This window comes from Ambystoma mexicanum, chromosome 7p (genome assembly GCF_040938575.1).
Source record: "Ambystoma mexicanum isolate Mex_15411 chromosome 7p, UKY_AmexF1_1, whole genome shotgun sequence".
NCBI lineage: Eukaryota > Metazoa > Chordata > Amphibia > Caudata > Ambystomatidae > Ambystoma > Ambystoma mexicanum.
The window spans coordinates 885,129,772-885,151,931 of record NC_090939.1 but is presented as its reverse complement, the minus strand read 5'-3'; the positions used below and the strand labels follow the sequence as shown (position 1 = coordinate 885,151,931).

Below are 22,160 nucleotides of genomic sequence, written 5' to 3'. Positions count from 1 at the left end.
ATGTACAATCTGTACAATACTCCAGTTACTCTTCTTGTATTTACAGCACGCATAGACAGGAACATGGGAAGGTATAGCATTACTTATAAAGCAGCTGTCCCACCGGCCATCCATTCAACCCAGCTCAGGCCCCCAACTGTCACTCACAGAACATTCACACACAGATCCACCAAACATTCTCCTGAGCTGCATTCATGCACCAACATTCTACAGCAAACACCCAGGCCAGTGGCAAGACAAGACTACACTACACTACAACATCTCCCTTTCATACCAGACTCACCACAGACATCTCCCCATCACCAAAACCATCTAACCAAACAACACCTTCCATTCGGACCTGCCACATCCAAACAGAGCCTGCCACACTCTGGCACCAACCATAAACAACCAAGGAAATCAGTCACACACCCGGGTGGGGAAAACAGGGGTGGATGATGCATTTGCCCCGCCACGAACCCGGTATCCCCACAACATGACACCCAACGGAACATAGTCCAAGTTCAACCATCTAACAAACAAAAAGAGGTGTTGCCATGACAGGACAACATTTGCAGAGGGGATAACTTTGGATCACACCTCTTTCTCTTTACACCCTCACGTCTCATCCAAACACAAATCGCTCCCACTTGACTCCCTCAGACCTCTCACAGGATCACAGCAACACAAAATAACAGCTACCACCACAACTGCAAGCAAACTCCAACCAACCAAGGAGAACATACGCACACATCACTTATCACAAATATCATCCAAACCAGACACTACCAGACCCATGCCAAAACACCAAAAAACAAATGAAATGCTCCTGGTTTATCATTAACCTTTTTTTTTGTAACATAGCTATAATAACTAAAAAACACATTTTTCAAAACAATGGGTACCCTAAAAACCTATACACTCTTCACTCTCCTTAGTGCACTATAATTACATTTGAATTTCCCATTTGGCATAAATCCTCACGCCTTTTTATACTTTTACTTAGTGTTCTTTACTTCACTTATCACACTTTAACTGCAATTGCATTTTCACATTTGTAAACCTCACACCTTTTTATATTGACTTAATAAGTGTACAAATAATAAAGATTGGCGCACCATCCAACCAATAAAATACTTGGTGGATGTCCCCATACAACTTTGCATATTCATATTACATAAAACCTTACACATTTTATATAAGTGCACAATTAATGAAAATTGTTGCACCATCCAACCAAAAAAATATTAGGTGGATATCCTCTCTAAACATGACACCAACCACACTTGCAAAAACTTGCAGTGTGACCGCTTAAATAATGTTAACCTAAAAATTGGCTGAAAACAGCGTCATGTATTAAATATATAAGAATTCATTTTATTTCCTGTATTCACTCATCCAATACACACCAGTATTAACTCCTTGGGCCACAACATAAAAACAACACACCAGACAACCGCCCATGCACACTCTCAAAATTTACAATATCCTGAATCTCTAGTAAACATTTTATAAATTACATGTATTACACCATTAATTGTGTCATTTGTCCTCTTTTTACCTGCAAATGTCCAATATATCTTGCTGCCTTATAAATAATACCCAAAACATTACTAAAGTTTGCTACTCATGCCAGCAACACCCCATACAACAACAAAATCACATGAGAAGCTTGTAAGAAAACGTTAATGCAAACTGCAAAGAAATTCAAATTTGTATCTTTCACTGTATTTATAATGATAAAAGGTTTCATCTGTATCATAATAAAACCTCCAAACCAGCACCCTGCTGTGCAATTTAAATGTGCCTTCAGTCTTCAGGCATTGTCCACATAAACTCATTAGTACAAACTTTATTCCCCAAAATCCCACTGTCGTTATGAATGCCACATATAACACGTAACTTTCAAAGTCATACTACGTTGCAGTGATTTTAAAGTAAAAAAAAAGTTCCGGAAACATTTCCTTTGAATCATAGAATTGGTGCCAATTCCATGTAACATTACAGTTAGCTGCTTGCATAACCACAAGAAATTCACCCCATTCCCCTGAAAACTAGGAGGTTTTTAGAATGCCCTACCTAGGCTGAGGGTCTGGATTTTCTCCTTCAGCGAAGCAGGCATGATGGTCTCTTTGGAATTGCATCTTCAGCCAATCTATCTCCCTGACTTTCTCCTCATAAGGGTTTTGATGTTCTGAAGTACTTACTGTATTATTCCTTACTTCCCAGAACACACTGATCCGGCCCATTTCCCTTCTGTGTGTTGTAGATGAATACTCACCAATATCAGACAGGGACTGGCCTTCTTGATCAGCTGAGCTAGGCCTGGGTAAGTTTAACTGCCTCATGTCACCCTGTTCTTGATAGGTGGAATGCCTGAGGTTGGTTCCCATTGTGCACGAGAGGTTGTAAATGACTGGCATGAGGCCCCTGTTTATAATTTTCAATTTCCTTGGTGAGTCTCTATTTGCTGTTGGTAGTAAGAGAGCTGGCTTTTTAACTCTGACACTAAGGCCTGCTTAATCTAATGCACCCTGCTCTGAGCTACCAACCGATCCTTTGTTTGCTGCACCTCCTGCTGAAGTGATTCATTTTCCCGCTGTAAGCCTTGTATGCTGCGTGCATATTCAAGGCACTTTTCCTTCAGGAGAATAAACTTTTTCTCTTGTTCATCCCTACATTTTGCTGCCTCTAATAGTTCAACTTCTTTTTTTTTGTGAAGCATTAAGTTAAAATACAAACTTTTAGCTTTTCCTTTCAATCCTTGGTCATTAGCCAAGAGATAAGATTACAATGCATGGCAAGTACCTGCACTCCATATCTCTCTGGCCACCGTCTAGCACTTGCTGACCAATTGCTCTATCCAGGTCACGATCAGTCTAACCACTATAGTTATCAATAGCCGTTTACCTTTTGTATAAGGCCTTGTCTAATTGATTGCTATTCTTCAACCCATTGAGCCTCTAAGCTTTATATGCCTTTGTATTGCCACATCCGGGCACTTGTGTTACAACTGCTTCTAGGTGAGCTATTGCTTTTGCATTTAAACTGCTGTTTCCTAGACCTAGTGTTAAAATCGAATCTAGCTGCGCCACTGGCTATATATGTGAATTGCTGCTTCAAATGCCTCAACGCTAATTGAACCTAGCTGCGCCATTGTCCACGCAATTGAACTGCTGTTTCTTTGGCCTTAGTGTTAAAATCAAACCTAGCTGTGCCATTGTCCACGCAATTGAACTGCTGTTTCTTAGGCCTTACTGTTAAAATCGAATCTAGCGGTGCCATTGTCCACGCAATTGAACTGCTGTTTCCTAGACCTAGTGTTAAAATCGAATCTAGCTGCGCCACTGGCTATATATGTGAATTGCTGCTTCAAATGCCTCAACGCTAATTGAACCTAGCTGCGCCATTGTCCACGCAATTGAACTGCTGTTTCTTTGGCCTTAGTGTTAAAATCAAACCTAGCTGTGCCATTGTCCACGCAATTGAACTGCTGTTTCTTAGGCCTTACTGTTAAAATCGAATCTAGCGGTGCCATTGTCCACGCAATTGAACTGCTGTTTCCTAGATCTAGTGTTAAAATCGAATCTAGCTGCGCCACTGGCTATATATGTGAATGGCTGCTTCTCATGCCTCAACGCTAATTGAACTTAGCTGCGCCATTGTCCACGCAATTGAACTGCTGTTTCTTAGGCCTTAGTGTTAAAATCGAACCTAGCTGCGCCATTGTCCATGCAATTGAACTGCTGTTTCTTAGGCCTTGTGTTAAAATCGAACCTTGCTGTGCCATTGTCCACGCAATTGAACTGCTGTTTCTTAGACCTTACTGTTAAAATCGAACCTAGCTGTGCCACTGTCTATGTATGTGAACTGCTGTCTCTTAGGCTCTAGTGCTAAAACCGAACATAGTTGTTTGCAAATTGTACCGCTGCCTTTCAGGCCCCACTGCAAAACTGTACTTGGGTGTTACATAACTGCACGCTAACTGCCAGCAGCCTCAATCCCATCCCGCCCACGCATACAATGTATCTCCCGATGCTCTACACGGCGCTACTCAGATCACTACTCTACATTATGAGCACCCAATATCTTACCATGCCATTAAACACATCTCCTCATGAGTCAACTCCTAATCTCCAAAAACAAATTGTTATGACCACCACACCCTGCACAGTTCTCCAGAGGAATCTTAAACTACGTGCCAGACTCTCAAGACTTTACGATCCTTTAACCAAATCTTTGCACAGCAAGGTCAACACCGAGCACCCATAATACTAGCATAGCCCAGCATCCTCTCTAACTGAACAGTAGACTTTCCCGCGAGCCCACCTGCGCCCAGAAAGGCACTCATAAAACTCTGCTACCACCTCCGAAACCAGCACAACCTGGGACCAAGGGTGCACTTATAAATGCCCGCTCTATGGTAGCCCACGCAATAGATATAGCTGACTTACTGCACAATGAAGACTTAGACTTCCTAGCTGTCACTGAATCATGGCTCCATCCAACAGCAGGCCCCGCAATCATGTTAGCCCTTCCAGATGACTACACTCTACTAAGACTGGATCGCACCACCTCTCGAGGCAGAGGTCTTGCCTTCATAGCTAAAACTAAATTATCCCTGAAAATCTCTCCACCCTTCAATGTAGGATCATGTGAAACCTTAACTGCAAAATTAAACTTATCTAATACCCAGACTATTTCCATTCACCTTATTTACCGACCCCCCGGCCCTCTAGGATCATTTGAAGACGACCTTACAAACACCCTTTCAAATAACCTCAAGAATTCCTCCCAAAGCATCATACTAGGAGACTTTAACCTGGGCCTTAGTGACCCGTCAAATGCCAATGCTACCTTAATTAACAACACCTTACACGAACTGGGCTTTATCCAGAAAATCACAGTTCCCACTCATACCAAAGGCAGACCCTGGACTGGCTAGCAGTGCACAATTGCCCAGTCCTGATCTCATCCATATTACCGCAGCCCTGGACAGATCATTACTTGATCTCGTTCACATTAGAGGTGACTCCAGCGCTAATCGCCAGTATAGCCCCAGCTGTCCAGACCAGAAACAAAAAGAACATCAATCCAGAAAGCCTTATCCCTTTGATCCTACCGACCTTGAATGCCATCCTGGATCACTTAGATCCTTTCATTATGGTAGACCTCTACAACAAAGTCATACTTTCATCTCTTGATGACATAGCTCCCCTGAAGTTAAGAAGGAGCAAACCTCGGAAACATATCAACATATTGGTTCTCTCCTCATCTCAAAGCCCTCAGACAGGAAAAGCGACGATGTGAAAAAATCTGGAGATCACAGCCCTCTGTAATTAATAAGAAAAATCTGAATATACTAGCCTCCCAATATAAAAAAGAAATGATCCTTGCCAAACAAATGTCATTCAGCACTTGAATCTCGCAAGCTAAATCTAACACCAGAGAACTCTTCACAATACTGAAAGAGGAATAATCCCCTATCCAAGCACCTGACTCCTGCCTCAAGCATAAAAACTGGTGCACGGGTATACAAAACGCCCTAGCCAATAAAATGTCCTCACTCAAGACAAAGATAAGCATTAAAAAAGATTCCCTACTCTCATCCACTAAACCGAGCACCTTCACCTCCAAAACGATACTCCTTGATCGAATGCACTCCTTGACACCCATTCCCCACTTCAACTTCCACAAAGTATCCACCAAAGAGGTTGAAAACCTCATTCTCACCCTCAAACCTTCAAATTGCCATGGAGACCTATGCCCTGCACAATTTATAAAAGATGCGGCTCGTGATCTCGCACCATTTATTACCAAACTAATAAATGCGTCATTCACCTCAGGCACCGTACCTAATACCTTGAAACAATCTTGGGTCCTCCCCCCTTCTCAAAAAAATGAACCTAGACCCCTCCACTCCTACTAGCTACCGCCCCATTACCACAGTATCATTCCTGCTTAAAATCCTCGATAAAATAGTATATCTACAAATCCAACATTACCTCGAACACTTCCACCTTCTAGGAGTCCGACAATCTGGCTTCAGGCCTCAACATGGAACTGAGACTGCCCTCATAGACCTCAAGGCCCAGATCGATGAGATGAGGGTAAGACTGCACTATTGCTACTTCTTGATCTCTCAGCCGCTTTCGACCTGGTTGACCATGAGATCCTATGCAATCACTTACAAATGGCAGCCCAGTTCCTTCACGAGGCCACCATCTGGATCCAATCCTTTCTTAACAACCGCACGATGAGAGTCTTCTCCCCATTAGCAGCGGCCGACCCAACTCCTATTACCTGCGGCGTGCCTCAGGGGTCATGCGTCTCCCCGACTTTGTACAACATTTTCACAAAGCCCCTTTTTGATGATCTAGATGATCTGGGTATCACCTACACTAACTATGCCGATGATACCCAGATCCTCACCCCGTTGATGGGGGATTATGATAAGGATTTGGCCTTTGTCAACAAAGTGTACCTCATCATCCAGGCATGGATGGCCTCACACGGCCTATGCCTGAATGATGATAAAACAGAACTCCTCATTCTAGGCTCATCATCCAATCTCAACAAACTAGACCAACATTACTCCACTCTAGTAATAGACAACAATAAGATCATCGTAGCCAAGGAGGTCAAATCCCTTGGCTTCTACCTAGATTCCACACTCACCTTCAAAAAACAAGTTAATGCTATGGCATCTACCACTTCCTACACATGCAAACTTATCAGAGCAGCCAAACCATTCCTCTCACCCTCCAAATGCATTACTCTAGCCAGGGATCTGATCTTGTCCAAGTTGGATTATTGCAACGCGCTATATATAGGTTGCAATAAATATATCTCGAATAAAATTAAAATCCTACAAAATAAAGCCCTAAGAGCGGCCCTTAGTATCCCGAAGAAGGACCGCATCTCTGAGACTAGAAGATCGGTCAATTGGTTATCTACTAAAGATAAAATCTTCCTTAAATCCGTCTCCTTGACTCACAAATGTCTCCACCAAGCAGCCCCTCAATACCTTATAACTAGATTCTCCAGACTAGCTTCATCTCGACCTTCAAGAAGGACCAATTCCAATCTCCTCCTTGTGCCCAGATTTAAACGTTCGATGTCTGGAGGGAATAGCTTTCCTGTAAAAGCAGCACAATTCTGTAACTCCCTTCCACCTCCCTGTAGGGAGGACCTCCCAAATTCTCAATTCAGAGCCAAGACTATCAATTGACTCAAGGATCATGATATATAATGCCCCTGGCTCCGCCACACTACAAATGAATGTAATTATGTATACACTTGATGCCAACTGATTACAATTCAGGATACTCCCTGCATACGCTGTATATAGGACTGTATATTTTGCATATTTCTTGTAACCATTTGCCTCTTCGGCCCTCAGTGCTTCTGGATGCTCCAGTACTGTGACCTAGCTGGACCTAATTCGCTACTGTATGTATGTAACTAAGCTTCGCAATCCTCTTCATGCCTCTGCGCCTTGTTACCTCTTTGTTAGGTGCACAATATAAATAAATACAAATACAAAATATACATTCAAACGTCCCCCTTCCTCATCTCATTAATTTTACACCAGTCCTTCCTGTGTCTTTTGCGAGCCAATTCAAGCTTTATCTGGAGGAATCAGATCTCTTGGCTTAACGTGATCCTTGATGGTTCATTTCCATGTGACTTTATTCCGATTATATACCTTCCGAATTCATACCAAATATCACATCTAGGTACATTCCCAGAGCCCTTGTTGCCCTTGTACTGGTTCCTCTATACAGACATTCCCACCATAGATCAGGGTTCAGGCCACATTTTTTTTTCAGAATATCATACAGGAGTCTGGTTCTTTCCGATGTTAGTGTTTGGCAGAATAATGTCAGATGTTTCCGTGACTCTTCATGTATTCCACAAAATCGGCACTTGTTATCTCTGGTTGTCCCGTATTTGAATAAGATTTTCTTTGTTCTTAGGATGTTTAGCTGAATCTCAGGATCAAATCTCTGCGTTTGGAATTTGGTAATTTTTTCAGACAATTTGGAGTAGTGTTGGGGCACCCTGTCTGAAGGTCAGTGAGGGTGTAGGAGTTGTGCCATGCTCTACTTGTTTCTATGTCCACCCAATCTGCACCCATGATCACGATTTTGATCTTCTTTGGATTGGCACGTAAAGAATTGAATCATATTGAGGTTTGCAAGTATTTCAACACATTTGTCTCTCCAATGTGTCAAGGGCCAGAAAGGTATTCAGCTTCTATTTGCCTCACTTGCTCTACAAGCTCATTTCTTTCTTCTCTACATCTAGTCAGTTCCTGAGAACCTGACTGTTCCTTCTCTACCTCAATTTCCAAATGATTTATCCTCTGTAATAGGATGCTGTTATGCTGATTCAATAGGTCTTTTTACTGAGCCAGATGCATCCTATGTTGTTTCAGAGTACTTACCTGCTGATGTATCTGATCAAAGTCATTTTGGGAATAAACCCCTTTGATAATTGACTATTTTCAGTTTTCAATTGTTTTATTTCTTATTGGAATGCGATAATGTCCTCCAAAAAGACTCCATTAAGAGCAGACTGGTCATTTAGCTTGTGCTGCAGTGCGCTCTGATTTTCTACACACTCTTTTTGAGAATTTGTCAGTGCAAACAACTGGGTTTCATGCTCTGCTCTCTCTTGCTGCAGTGTTTTTAACTCAGCTTTGAGTTGTTGAACAAGATCCTGGGCCCGTGACAGGTCTCCAGCCTGATTCATCCTACTAGCCTCACTATTTTGCCAAAGATCTTCTACTAAAAGCAAATGAAAATATAAGTGAGCAGTTAGCTGAGCCATTTGTATCTGTTCACCATGAGCACTTGTGGTCATATAAAATGCTTTAAGTGCTGTGTGCAATATCCCGGCTTCAGGCCAAATTTCATTGCTTACTGAGGTAACCTCTCACCCAATTCTGGTTTGCCAGTTTCCTGCATCGTCCTCAACCCATTCTCCTTTGAGAAATAATTTAGTTGGGATGTGCTCCCAGGCTTCCCCAATTTGTACAGTAGTCATTTTCACAATTGGCTTTTTGCACTTTAATAAAACTTTCTTTATTCAAGGGCAAAATCACACTGTTCCTGCTTGATTTCCTCACTCAAATTCTTACACACTCTTAATTTTTTATGTTATGTTATTTGGCATTTACATAGCGCTTTATATATCATTGGTATGACCTCAAAGCACTGGTAGGTTGAACACCCTCGGGGACCGTAGTCCAGGTCAGTAGAGAGAGGCAGGTGTAGTAGGGTGCATGGGTGCACCAGTTATGTGTGCAGCTGATGTAATTGCCTGATGGTAGCTGCATCCTAGCATTAGGTGTGGTGGTTCTGATATCAGTTGAATGTGTGCAGTCTGGCGGGTGGACATCCAGACTGGGTTCTGGCTGCGTTAGGCCTGAAGGATGCTTATGTGAGCAGCTAGGCCGGTTTGTCATGGGATATAGCTGCGTTTTATTAGAGTGATGAGGTGTCCATGGGGTAATGTTCGTATGTGAGCAGCTAGGCTGAATTGATCGAGAGGAATAGCTGCACTCTAATTGTGTGATGGTGTAGAGCAGAGAGTGAGCATAGTGATATGGGGACGGGAGTTTTGGGTGGAGTTATGATCTAAGGAGATCGATATTACGGATTTCAGGCATGGGTCGCTTGTAGCAAGTCACTAGGCGTATTCAGTGGCGACCTTGCTCGGATCACATTGAGCAATTAATCATCGGTTGTTAGGTTCAGTCGTTTCAGATGGCTGTGGTTGGTATTATGGAAAGAGCCACGTCTTTAGAGCTTTGCGGAACATCATATAGTCTTGGGTGTGACGAATATGTGGGGGAAGCGAGTTCCACAGGGTTGGGGCCACGGTTGAGAAGGCGGACCCTCCAATCCTGACACAGTTAGTGGTTGGAATTACTTGAAGGAAGACAGTGCTTGATCTTAGGGTGCAAGACAGGAGTTATGGTTTTATCTTTTTTTGTAGGTATAGTGGGCCAGTCTTGTGCACTGCTCAGTGAGTGTTGCATGGGGGCTTTAAGGTGGTCCTTCGTGCGTCAGGGAGCCAGTGGAGGGTTCAGAGAGCTGGCGAGACGTGGTCTCTGGAGCCCAGGGCAAGGAGTAGTTTTGTGGCAGGGTTTTTGGCTCTTTGGAGTATGTTGAGTTGGTATGCCGGGGCTCCTAGGTATAGGGAGTTAGCATAGTCCAGTCTCGACATCACAATAGACATAACTGCGGCAAATCTGTTCGGGAAGGAGGGGTAGGGAAAGATGCATCTGAGAAGTTTGAGGTGGTAGTGACAGCATTTTGACACATTGTTGATCTGACGGGAGAGGGTGAGGCCTGAGTCCATAGTGCAGCCTAGGTTTTTTACTGTGTTGGAAGGAGGGGGTCGGTAGCGAGGGGGATGGCGGGGCATGGGAGCGAATGAGGTAGAAGGGCAGTGTTGCAGCACACCATAATTTCAGTTTTGGCAGGGTTCAAGAGGAGGTGGTTTATTGTCATCAATCGATCAATATCGCTCAGACAGGCTACAAGGTCGGGTTGGGGCTTGGTGTCTGAGTTGGGGATTCTTAGGATGATTTGGGTATTGTCGGCATAGTTGTAGCCAAAGATGTTGTGCATGCGGATGATTCCAGGAAGGGCGGTCATATAGAGGTTGAACAGGAGAGCAGATAGGCATGCGCCTTGTGGTACTCCGGTGTTCACCGAGCGAGCAGCTGAGACAAAAGGGGAGAGGAGGGTTATTTGTTTCCTGTTGTTGAGGAAGGAGGCGATCCACTTGAGAGCAGCGCCACAGATTCCAAGGGATTCCAAGGGAGTGGAGGCGGTCAAGGAGGATTGAGTGGTTAACTGTGTCAAAGGCTGCAGAGATTGAGGAGAATTAGTGCAGCTGTGGTCTGAAGCCAGATTGTGCGGGATCGAGGAGACCGTTGGATTCCACAAAGGGATTGAGCTGGGATTATGCTGTTCGGTCGATGAGTTTTGCAAGAAATCTGGTGTTGGAGATTGATCTGTAGTTTTTGGGGGCAGAGGGGTTGAGGGATGCCTTTTTAAGAAGAGGCTTGACATGCACTATTTTGAAGGCATCAGGGAAGATGCCAGAGGTGAGGGAGTCATTTAGTATGCCTCTTGCATGTTATTCTGCGCAGGTAGATGAGAATATTTATTTCAGGACAGAAGTGGGGCAGGGGTTGCGGGGTGACCCGGACAGTTTTCTGGCAGAGAGTAGGTTAAGGAACACGTCTCCGGAGATGGGTTTGAAGGAGTCGAAGGTAGGGAAATTGGGTGTCGGGGCAATGGGGATGGGGGGGGGGGTCAGTGGAGGAAGGGGAGAGTGGAAGAACAGTTTGGTGTTAAGGGAAGTCGTCATGTCAAGGGCGGTGGTGTAGAAGTGTAGTGAGAGGGAATCACAGAGTGATTGAGATGGGGTGGATTGGGTAGAGGTGCAGGTGGGTTTGACGAATTCTGATATGATCATGTGAGTTCTTTGCTGCGGTTTCCACAGTTGAGAATGTGTCTACTGTAATAGGCTTTTTTGGCCTTCGGGATTTCAGCTTTGTAGTTACGGTGGTGCAGGGTGAACATGGATCTGCTGAGAATGGTTTTAGAAGCTCGCCATTTACGTGAAGAGTTATTTTGTTTTTCGGCGTTCCTCAAGTGGGGCGTGAACCATTTGGGGGATGGTCCATTGCATGAGGAAGCAGGGTGTGAGGTGTGAGAGGAATTAGTGAGTCATTAAGCCAAGAGTCGAAAGAGTCAATGGTTACGGCTCTACGTGGGGGAACGGGGGGTGTTGCAGGGGGACGAAGAAGTAGGGCTTCGGCTAAGTTGGGAAGGATCTTGATTTTGTTCCAGCATTTCAGATCCCGTGGGAGGTCCGGGGGCACTGTAGGAGGAGGGACAGGGGTGTGGATAGAGAAGGGAATGACATAGTGGTCGGTCCAGATGAGTGGTTTGGGACGGGATAAATAAACCAGGTAATTGGAGTTGAAAATTGCATCAAGGGTGTGTGTCCCCTAAGTGGGTTGGACCAGTCTTATGATGGGAGAGGTTGAGCGCATCAAGACTGTCAACCAGTGGATGGATCATGGGGTTGTTGGGAATATCAAACCAGATATTGAAGTCTCCTAGGAGTGAGAGAGATGGGTGGTTTACTTGAATGGTAGCTTTTGAATCACAGAGGTTGTCGGCGAAATGTCCGTCATAACCAGGGGGTCTGTAGATGAGTAGGAAGATGTGGGAGAAAGTTAGTGGGAGTTTAACTAGATGGGATTCACAGGGGGGAATGCATGTCTGGGATTCGACGAGCGAGACAGAGAAGTGAGAGTTGAAGAGGACTGCCAATCCGCCTCCACTGGAGGGTCTATTGCGGGCGCTGAGCGAGTAGCCGGGGAAGAAGGCTTCATGTGCAACCGGGGCAGAGTCGTCGAAGAACCAGGTTTCGGTGATAAAGACGAGGTCTGGCTTGTCAGAGGATAGGAGGTCAAAGATGCTGTGCATGTTCCTTGCTATGGAGCGGGCCTTAAAAGGTATGCAGGTGACTTTATGAGGCTATGTGGTCTTCGTGGAGGTCATCGTAGTACGAGCATGAGGAGCGTGGGTACTGGGTACGATGGTGGGTGAGGGTATAACATTCAGGGGGTTGAGGCAGGATGAGGTGGGGTACGGGAGGGGCAGGGTGCCTGTGGATCTTGAGTGACGGGTGAGAGGGTTACGTCAATCAGGGCTGGGAAGAGTAGGCGGGCGGAGGTGGATAGGTGAGATGCGGGGGGTGGGTTAAGGGGAGGATCAGCGGGTGGTGAGTGGATCAGTTGGTGTGTGGGGGTTTAGGCCAGTAGCTTTTGGGGTGAGTCTGGAGGGTGCTGGGGGTTCTGGTGTACAGGGTGAGAAGTTAAGAGAGAGGGGGTGAAAACTGGGCGAGGGGAGTGTGTGGAGATAGGGGAGGGGGACACTGGGAGGTTGGGTTGAGGCAGAAGAGGTGAGGAGTAGAGGGTTGAGGGAGAGGACCAGGCTTGTTTTCTGCATTTTGTGAGATTTGGTGCTATACGGGTGTGAGAGGGTGGGGTCAAAGGGGGCGGGGTGGAGCTACAGTTCTAGCAAGGGCAAGATGCGCTGCTTTCAGTGAGGGGAAGGGATATGATGGGGGTTTGTTGGTGGGGGTCGAGTAGGGGTTAAGGGGGAGGGGAGAGTGGCAGGGGAGGAAGGGCGAGAGGGTGGTGAGTTCCCGTGTGGGCTAAGGGGGAGGGACTGGGCGGAAAGGGAGGTCGGCAGGGAGGGAGGGGAGTTCCTTGAAGGGTGTAAGGGAGGGGTGGATTCTCGCTGCTTTACCTATACATCTCCCTGGAACTCAGGAGTCAAGTCCTATCGGCACTAAAACAAAACAAAGATGACTTTCCCTCCACCTTAACGCAATTGCATCACAATGAATAGACTATCACAATGTACTTGTCATGGGTCAGGAATAGGAAGCTAAATCCCGGCCCGAGCCCCCACTATGTAACGTTTTATTGAGAAGCCAACCTCAACACAGGATGTTCCGTCCCTCCCCAATCAAATAGTTATTCAACAAACTGTACGGGAAATATATTGGTATTTATTTAAATTAACAGTCAGAAATGAGCGCAAAAATGTCAAACTGCCACTTTATCCGTGGCACAACACAATCAACTTCTCTCAGCATAAATAAAGCACAAAAGTGAGTTGAAAAGAACACAATCACAATTCTTACTTTCTGCAAATTTCAATTCACAAAATAATTACACTGATCAATAACAAAGGCACGTATGTAATGTGCTATTTTGATTTTCCTGCAGGCTTAAAAGCGTAGCAGTAGGATTTCAAGATTGGTAACAATACATATGACACTTATAATTTCGCCCACACTTTGGTTTAAAATAAACACAGGGTGATTTATCGCTTTGTTTTTCAGAACACCCCTCACAGCACCTCCCCTTGCTTTGGTCTAGGTTGGGAAGTCAGACAGAACAATTGGAATGCTTTGGGGAATTTTGGATTTCAGACCCTCCTTACTGAAACGCCTGTGTTGGTGAAGCTGGATAAAAAGGTTGGACTGATATAAGAACAAAAGACACCCCTCTTGCTTAAAGAAGTCTGGAACAGCTGGACAACAAGGATTATCCAATTAAATTATAGGCTACAGTTTTCAGCGCACACTGGGAAGTGAGCTTTGTCAATTTTGAATTTTAACAAAATTCACCCGTAGTGTTCTGCCAAATGGGGAATTAAATTAATATTTGTTGTTACATAGGCTAAGGATCTACTCAGTTTTGCCCCCCACACCCACTATAAAGCAAAAGGATTCAAGACAAGCAGACTCCCCCACCTTTTGGTTTCCCAGGGCTCAGTTCTACTTACATAGCAAGCCTCTGTTTAAGGTTCAGGAAAATCCAGCTGCATCTCGGGACACTCTGGAAAGATAGGGCAGGGGTCTGGTGACTCGATCCTCAAAGGTGGCCTCCCGCTCTCCACCATAGGGCCCAGTCAGCTTGACGCCTTCACAGGGATAAATATCTCCACCCAGATGCACTCTCAGCAATCTCCTCTGGTGTCTCCTTACAGCAGTCAGATGGTACATTTTAGCAGCAGCCTTGCTGAAGGTTTGTCTCTTCTCTCTGTCCTGTCTTTGTGTTTCCTTTTTCTGACCGTCTGTCCTAGTGCAGTCCCCCTTATATAGCAGTGATGACACAACCAATTGTACCATCTTTGGAAGGTGCCCTGCAATAATTCCTGCCACTAGGATTGGACAGTTACCCTTCTCTCCCCTCCCAAACCCAGCCTCCAAGTCAGGATTGGTTTAGGGGTCTGGAGCAACATATGGCAATTCCCATTTGTCACCATCCTTTGTTCTCCTTTCACCTTTTTGGCAAAAAACTAGTTCTGTATCAAAACTTCATAATTTTACAAACAACTTCCAGACTAAACATATTTTCAGTTTCAGCTAATCATGGTGAATTGGATAAGCTGACCACCAAATCTGTATCATGTAGCACAGCCATGTGGCACATTTCTGCCATTTCCTTAAAAAAGCCCAATAGTTATGAATATGTATGTTATTAAGCATATCCTTAATTTCATTTTGCAGCCGCTCACCAACTCTCACATTTGGATCATTTTCAGGTCAGCCAGAAACCTATTTTAACTGGCCATTACAGTTACCAGAGTCACAGGAAGATGAATGTTATATCCCCAAAATCACCTGGGAATTACATTAAAAATGGTACATCGATGAAATCCATCTACCTTATGATGGCTGAAAAAAAAGCCTAAATGATAATAGCCCTTTTAAATAAATTGTGAATCTTCATGTGGGACAAATGGTTCTGCTCCTGTTACAAGCAGGTCTGGAGAACACTGAATTACGATGCCTTTAGCATGACATTTGTATTGCGGTTGGTCTTAGATGGGAGATGTGACATCCAGTCTGGCAATGGGAGTTTGCCTTGTGAAGTTTTGCCCACAGCCAGCAAAAGGGTCTGCCTTGGTCTGACATTTTTTTCATGAAGACAAAGTGGCTCTTCAAATGTCACTGCAGTTTTGTGGGTGAAACATAATATACATTGCTCTTTGTCAACCCACACATTGTTTTTTTTTTGTTGTGAGCAGTGATATGTTTCTCCACTTTACTTTTTTCAAACTGTTTTTATTTGCATACACATGTGCAGGCCATTTTTGTTTTCAATGTGTAAAAATCCTGTTTTCCATGTGACAGGGATCTTTGATTCCTCTTTCTTTTGTAAATTAAAATGCTATTTATCCATTGGTAATGACGGGTAGGCCCCTTTCCACATGGCTCTTTAATTTTACTTAAAAAACCAAAACAAAGGCCAGGCTGTTTTTGTTTCAGTGTTTAAAATCTTGCTATTCATGTGAAAGGGACTTCTGTTTTTAGCCTTTAAATGCCCACATTGTGTAGAGCCAGCTAGGATCCAACCATCTCCCCATTTTCAATGTCAGCCCTCAATAGGGGGTGGGAGGTGTTACCGACAGTGTGGCACTCTGTTGCCACAACAGTGTTGCAGAAAGACTTGCACCTGCACGCGGGACGCCTTACGAGTCTTTCTGCAACATTAGGAAGGACCACAGGATTTAACCCATATATAAAAGTGGGAGGAATCCTCAGAATGAATGGATAATAGGATTAGAGAAAAACTGTGGATACAGAATGTGATTTACTTGTGAAGAGATTTTTTGTTTAGCCATTATTAAGCCCGGTTTCGAGAAAGGCCTTGGTGGAAACATGTGTCAACACAGATGGGCATACGGATGCACTTTTGATTTGAACCGAGCCTTCGGCCATTATTTTGCGGTGGCTGGTGCAACATAAGAGTACAACCTTACAATGTATCTGAAATACTGCTCTTCCTATGGGAAGTCCGACTCAACCAAAAATACAGAGTCGCCTGTAGTTGAAAGACTGCCATTTAGATATGTCTGGGACCTGAGAACATTTCTAATTGGCCACTATTTTGGCCTATGAATATTTGTGGGTCCTGCAGACCCTGTGCTACATAAAGAAGCCTAGAAAACGTCAGGAGCGCCCAAGGAGGCAATATAGCTGTAAATAACGGGAAAAAAAGGTGTTTCCATTATATGTCTTATATTGCACCCTGGTGTAGCCCGGTCCCTGGACCCCAGAGGGCTGTGCTATGCCATTTTTAAAATGGATGGCCATGATCAGGGGTCATAGGGGATGCAATAGGATGCCCAGGGAATGGTCAAATGCCAAGACTATGGCAAAACAGGTCCTGGGGATGGCCATGACCTCGGAATAGGCCATTCCCGTTGGCCACACCAGGGACACATTTGTGGTTACCTGAACATGCACTGGACAATGTGAGCTCAGCCACATCAGGGTGCTTGGGGATGCTGGGTAATGGCCATATGCCATGTTCTGGATAAAACCACCACTAGGCATGGACACAATGGGTGGGAAGTAGGATCCTGGGACATGGCCAAATGCCATGCGCCCTACAAAGTAACCAGTGGGTATGTCCTTTTGCACATTATGCCTCTAGGAGGTGCTAAGGCATGGCCATGCTCCAGATAAACTGTCAATTGAGCATGGTTGCAATCCATGCCCAGGGATGACATTGGTGAAGCCAATGTCCAGGACACATTGTCCAATGGGACATAGGGCATGCCCAGTGGGCACAATGGATGGTAGGGGGTGTGCAGTACATGGTAAAAGGCACAGCATCCACTAAGCATGGTCATAGGCCACGCTTGGTGGGCACAATGGATGATGGTAGGAAGTGCCTGGACAGAGTGGCAACTGACCATGGCCATAGTCCATGCTCAGTGTGCACATTAGGGCTCGTCATCGAGCCCAGGACATAGCCAAAGGCCAAGACCTGGGCACAGTGTTTGCTGGCCGTGTTTGTGAGTCATGCCCAGTGGGTGCAATGGGTGGCTTGGAGGTGCCACTGGTATGGCCAAATGCTTTGCTCTTGCTAAAGTGCCCAATCGGACATTGATGCAGGCCATGCCTACTTCCACAGGGCAATGTCGTTATTTTCATATAGATCGTTAAAAACTAAAATTCAGGGAAATGATTTGATTAAAAGGATGTTTTGTTTAAGCTGAAATTCATCTTACAAAAGTATTTCAAATTCAATAGAAAATGTTGCTTACAGGGACATTAGGGTTGCAGCACCTCACACGTTCACCAATTCTGGTTTCTACACTACATTTCATAACTCGGCCACTGCCATGTACTACTCATGATGCCCCACGTGTCACCACAAATGACATGCATGTACCGATCAGTTGTAAGGACATGAGGTTCAAAGTATCAGCCCAGGCTGGGTATGTTCACCTTTAATTTAATTTGGGGAGTTAACACAAAACAAAGCCCAAATGGACTGCAAAGATTATTTTCAAGAGCTGATTTTGAATGTCAATGAGCGCAACATGAGATGTCATGAGATGTCAATAGCAGTATATTGTGTTGGCTGAGTTATCCTTGTTTAGGTACCATAACAGGCAAGTTTATGAGGTGGTTTTGTGCTTACACCAAAACATCCCTTTCACCAAAGTGTGTTGTACTAAATATAAATGGGCACTGATATGTTATGTACATGTTAAGTTAATAAGCTAATATACTCTGCCAAATCACCACCGTAGTAATTTCAGGGTGCCTACACCTGCCCATGCAATGGCATACTCTGCCCCACCAGGAGTATCCACACTTGGACTGCTGGAGAAGAGAACATAAGGGAGGGGGTGATGAGAGGATAGGAAATGGGAAATTGCATGTGTGTCCGTCCTGTTGAGTGGACCATGGTTCTGCAAAAGGTTGGAGGCGGAGATGTCCTAACCTATTGTGATAATTGGGTTGTGTTTCCAAGGCAGATTTAGTGAAGCATAAGTAAGTTCACAATGTAATGTTCAAGGGAAGAGTGGCTCAGGTGTGTTCAGGTAATCCTGGAGGTTTGGTGGCTTATTTGCTTAGGCACCTCTATACTTTGTACCTTAGCTCAAACTCTAGATTATCAATTCTGTGATTGCCAACCCTGCCGCAAGAGTTGCTAGTCATGGATAGATGTTGAAAGATGAATGTTGCTGGTAACAGAAGGTAAGGGAGTTGAGTGGCCAAATGAAAAAGGCCTAGAACCTTGAGGTCATAAAGGTTATTAAAAGTTTGTTCCACATTCTGGCATACTTTCTTTTAGTTTACAGTGAAAAGGGAGGTGCCTTACTTGGAAGTAGGGTATCAAAGTATAGTTACACTCAGCCTTTATCATGAGGAAACATAGCCCGAGCATCCTATACAGGAGGTTTTCATTAGACTATTTGAAAAGCAGGAAAGGATGTGCAACAAAACAGAGTAGGTATTGAGAGAAGGGCCAGATATCTGTTTTTCAGTATGCAGTGACAGACTGGCACTCTTCCCATATATTATTATGCTTTCACTATTACCATGAGGCCAAGACACACTTTGTGCAGAGATGTATGGCACTGCAAGGGCACCTCACAGGACTAAGGAGCAGGGAGACAAACCTGAACACCAGTGTGCGCAAACATGAGCACTGCAGGGCCACTCAGTCAGCCAGCCAAAGTGCACAGAATGGGTATGATTGTGCCACAAAACAGACTCGACAGCAAGACTATTGGCGATCTTGTACACCTAGAAAGACTTTTAGTAACAACATTTGTGAGATGTTGTATGCTAGAAATGCAAATGTCCATGGTCGCAAACTCCCTGAAAAATGAGGAAAATTACCCTTTTTTGTATGCCCCCTTTATGTTATGCTAACAAAGATTTTATACTGCACCCTGTCACCACTACAGAAGTTTCAGACCAACCTAGTCTTGTGATTTAGTGTAAAGTATTTAGGGGCATGAACTCTCGCTTGGCATTGTTCAGACTTTTACTCCTACCATAGTGCCAAGCTGGGTGTCATTGTGAGCCTGGGTAGGTTGAAATACTGCCTAAGAAAGCACAGAAAGTAAGCTTTTTTTCCTTAATCACCTAGGCCCTGATCAGCTAGATGTTATGGGCAGCAAAAACTGAAGAAAATATGGGTACCTTTAAATTTGGGTGGGTTTCCAATCATGGCTGCAGCGGGCCAGGCATTTTGGAGGTTCCTGGGGCCTGCTAGGACCTTTATGGGGATGGTGCAAAATCCAGCTCTTGTATATCCTTTACCTCAGCTGCAGTTACCAAGTCTGGGTATAGAGGACTGAATGCAAATCGGGGGTCAAACCAAGGATGTGGAGTCTGATTACCAGTTTATATTTCCAGGTCTTCTATTTATAAATGTATTTTACATGCACATACCAAATGTGTACACGTGGATTGAATCCATGTGTTAATAAAAGAGATGAAGTTCACTAAATGACGCATCATGTTTTTCTTGCAGCCGGCCAGTGCGTTTCCAGCATCCTCCCCTCTGGAAGTCTCTTCACCTGATGACAATCAGCCTCCAGCTCAGTTTAGCTCGAGCTGCGGCCTGCGCCCCAACACCCCGCCACATTACACGCCAGCCTTTTCCCGTCCAGGAGAGAAGCCTCCGCCATATGCTCCCTGAAATAAGAAGCCATTTCCCACAGACCTGATTTCTGAAGAGACTACGCTGGACAATAGTGCTGATGTATCCTCTATCCAATACAGACTCGGACTGGCCGATAAGGCGATGTAGGCTAGTTTTTTGGCTTGGTGCACTGTGCAGCTGGTAGTTTTGACCATGTTACTGGGCCAATGTGCATTAAAAGGCTCCATTTGCCACACACTTTCCCGAGCATATGCTCCCAGGTCCCGCGCAACAGTTTATTGCAATTTGATTTAGGTTGCCCACAAAATGAGATGGCACACAAAAATGGCATCACCTGATTTGAGTCATCGCTTGACAATCCATATGCCTTTTCCAGGAGCAACCTGACTTTTGAAATCTTTAAGACAAGCTAAAAAGTTTGACACCGGGCTGCATTAACAGAATCCAATACAGAGTGAATACTCGCATGCATTGTGTGTGTATGTGTGTCTATGATCCAAATACTTCACATATTCTAGAAAGTAGGGACTATCCTGTAATAGTGTATTTAATCAGTTATGCAAACAAAAATTAAGATAAGTGATGCAATGACATAGAGCATCGTACAATAAATCCAATTGTGTTTTAAGTAAATATTGGTGACAGCTTCAACTGCCATGATACTCTTTTTTAAAAAATATATTTGAAATGTTAAGTTTATCAACATTCTAATTCCTTGCACTTCTTTTTCCTCACTTGGTGAAATTGCTATTACGTTGTAGAAGGAGACCAACAGAAAATCAGTGCTTTGCTGTATGCCACCCGACTACTGTTAAATAATTATTTAAACAGAGTTAGTGGAAGGAGAGACCCCACAGGTCAGCTTCTGTTATGAAAGGTGTCTACAAACGCTGACTCTCCAGATATTTGTACTACATCGCCCATCAGCCCGAGACAGCATAGTCAATGGGGAGGGTTGATGGGAGGCGTAGTCTCAAACTTCTGCTACACGCAGGTTGCGGACCCCTCTGCTGGGGCATGGATCCGGAACAATTGGTTAATTGCATGAGCAAGTGGCGTGTTGCCCCTTGGAGGCCTATGAGAACTCTTCTTAAATGTTCTCACCAAGTTTGAGAAAATGCTATTTCAAACATTATGCTCAGAAAGAAATGGCGAACTACCTCTTTCTGGTCTCTTCCCTATCTGCCTTGTAGTAAAGTGTGGCCAACCTCACCTCCTCCTTACGACACAAGTCCCAATTCTTTCTTAGTCCATGCCCAACTCCACAAATACCTTTCCACTCAGTCATTCCATCGGCCACATTTATTTTATGGTCTTCTAGTTGCTTCTGCTATGCTGACTTTTTTTGTTGTGTGTGTGTTTAGGGGTAGTGGGTGAAGGGGGATTGGGGTAGGGCCAGGTTGAAGAGGTGTGCGGGACCCCCATTAAAAGGAAGTAAACATAGCAGAGACGACCTAGGAGACCACAAAATAAATGTGGTGGATGGAATCCCATAGAAGAACCCTTTCTCCGAAAAGGCTGATTCCAAAAGGTATGTCTGCCTTCTTCTCTTTGCGCAAGGAGGAGACCTCCGCTGATCAACAGCAAGAGAAAGGGCACACTAGTAGCAAAATTGCGGCAGAGAAGCCACACTGAAAAGAAATACCTTCGAAAGAAACTGTATTTCGCTCTATTAATGACTGGAAAAGTCAATGGCGAAGAAGCACAGGATGGCCATTTTATCTCCATGTCATATCTTATGTTACTTTTAAAGTGTCTTAAGTTATTCAAGAACAAAATAGACTTTAGTTATTACTAATGTTATACTGCCCTGTTATGCTAGTTCGTAAATATGTATTGACTAAATATGTCTTCTCAATGTTTAGAGCAAAACTGAAAGCAACAGGCCAGTTTAATAGAACAATAAAACATTGGTTTTACATGAACAGTGTTGTTTCTTGTGTACTATGCGTCTGTTCTCCTAGAAAGATGTATTACATCTGCTGACAGAATTATTAGCATTTCTTGCAAACGGATACAATTATTATAACGGAGTTCCTGGAGCCAAGAATTCTTATAACGTTAGGACTTTTGAATGGCTTCCTATCCAGGATGGGAATGAACAAAGCAGAGTGGATACACAAGCGCGCGCGCACACCTCCCAGGC

At 44.4% G+C, this 22,160-nt stretch overlaps 1 protein-coding gene across 2 annotated transcripts in view; it reads left to right on the top strand.

The window, feature by feature from the left end:
- The window catches only part of TMEM255B (transmembrane protein 255B), a 661,659-nt gene extending 639,731 nt beyond the window's left edge, over nucleotides 1-21,928 (top strand). For both annotated transcript variants that reach the window (XM_069637126.1, XM_069637127.1), the window contains one exon: nucleotides 19,883-21,928. In XM_069637126.1, coding sequence (XP_069493227.1) covers nucleotides 19,883-20,050 — 168 coding nt within the window. In that variant the 3' untranslated portion in view covers nucleotides 20,051-21,928. The remainder of the gene's footprint in view (nucleotides 1-19,882) is intronic.
- Nucleotides 21,929-22,160: the final 232 nt, after the last annotated feature.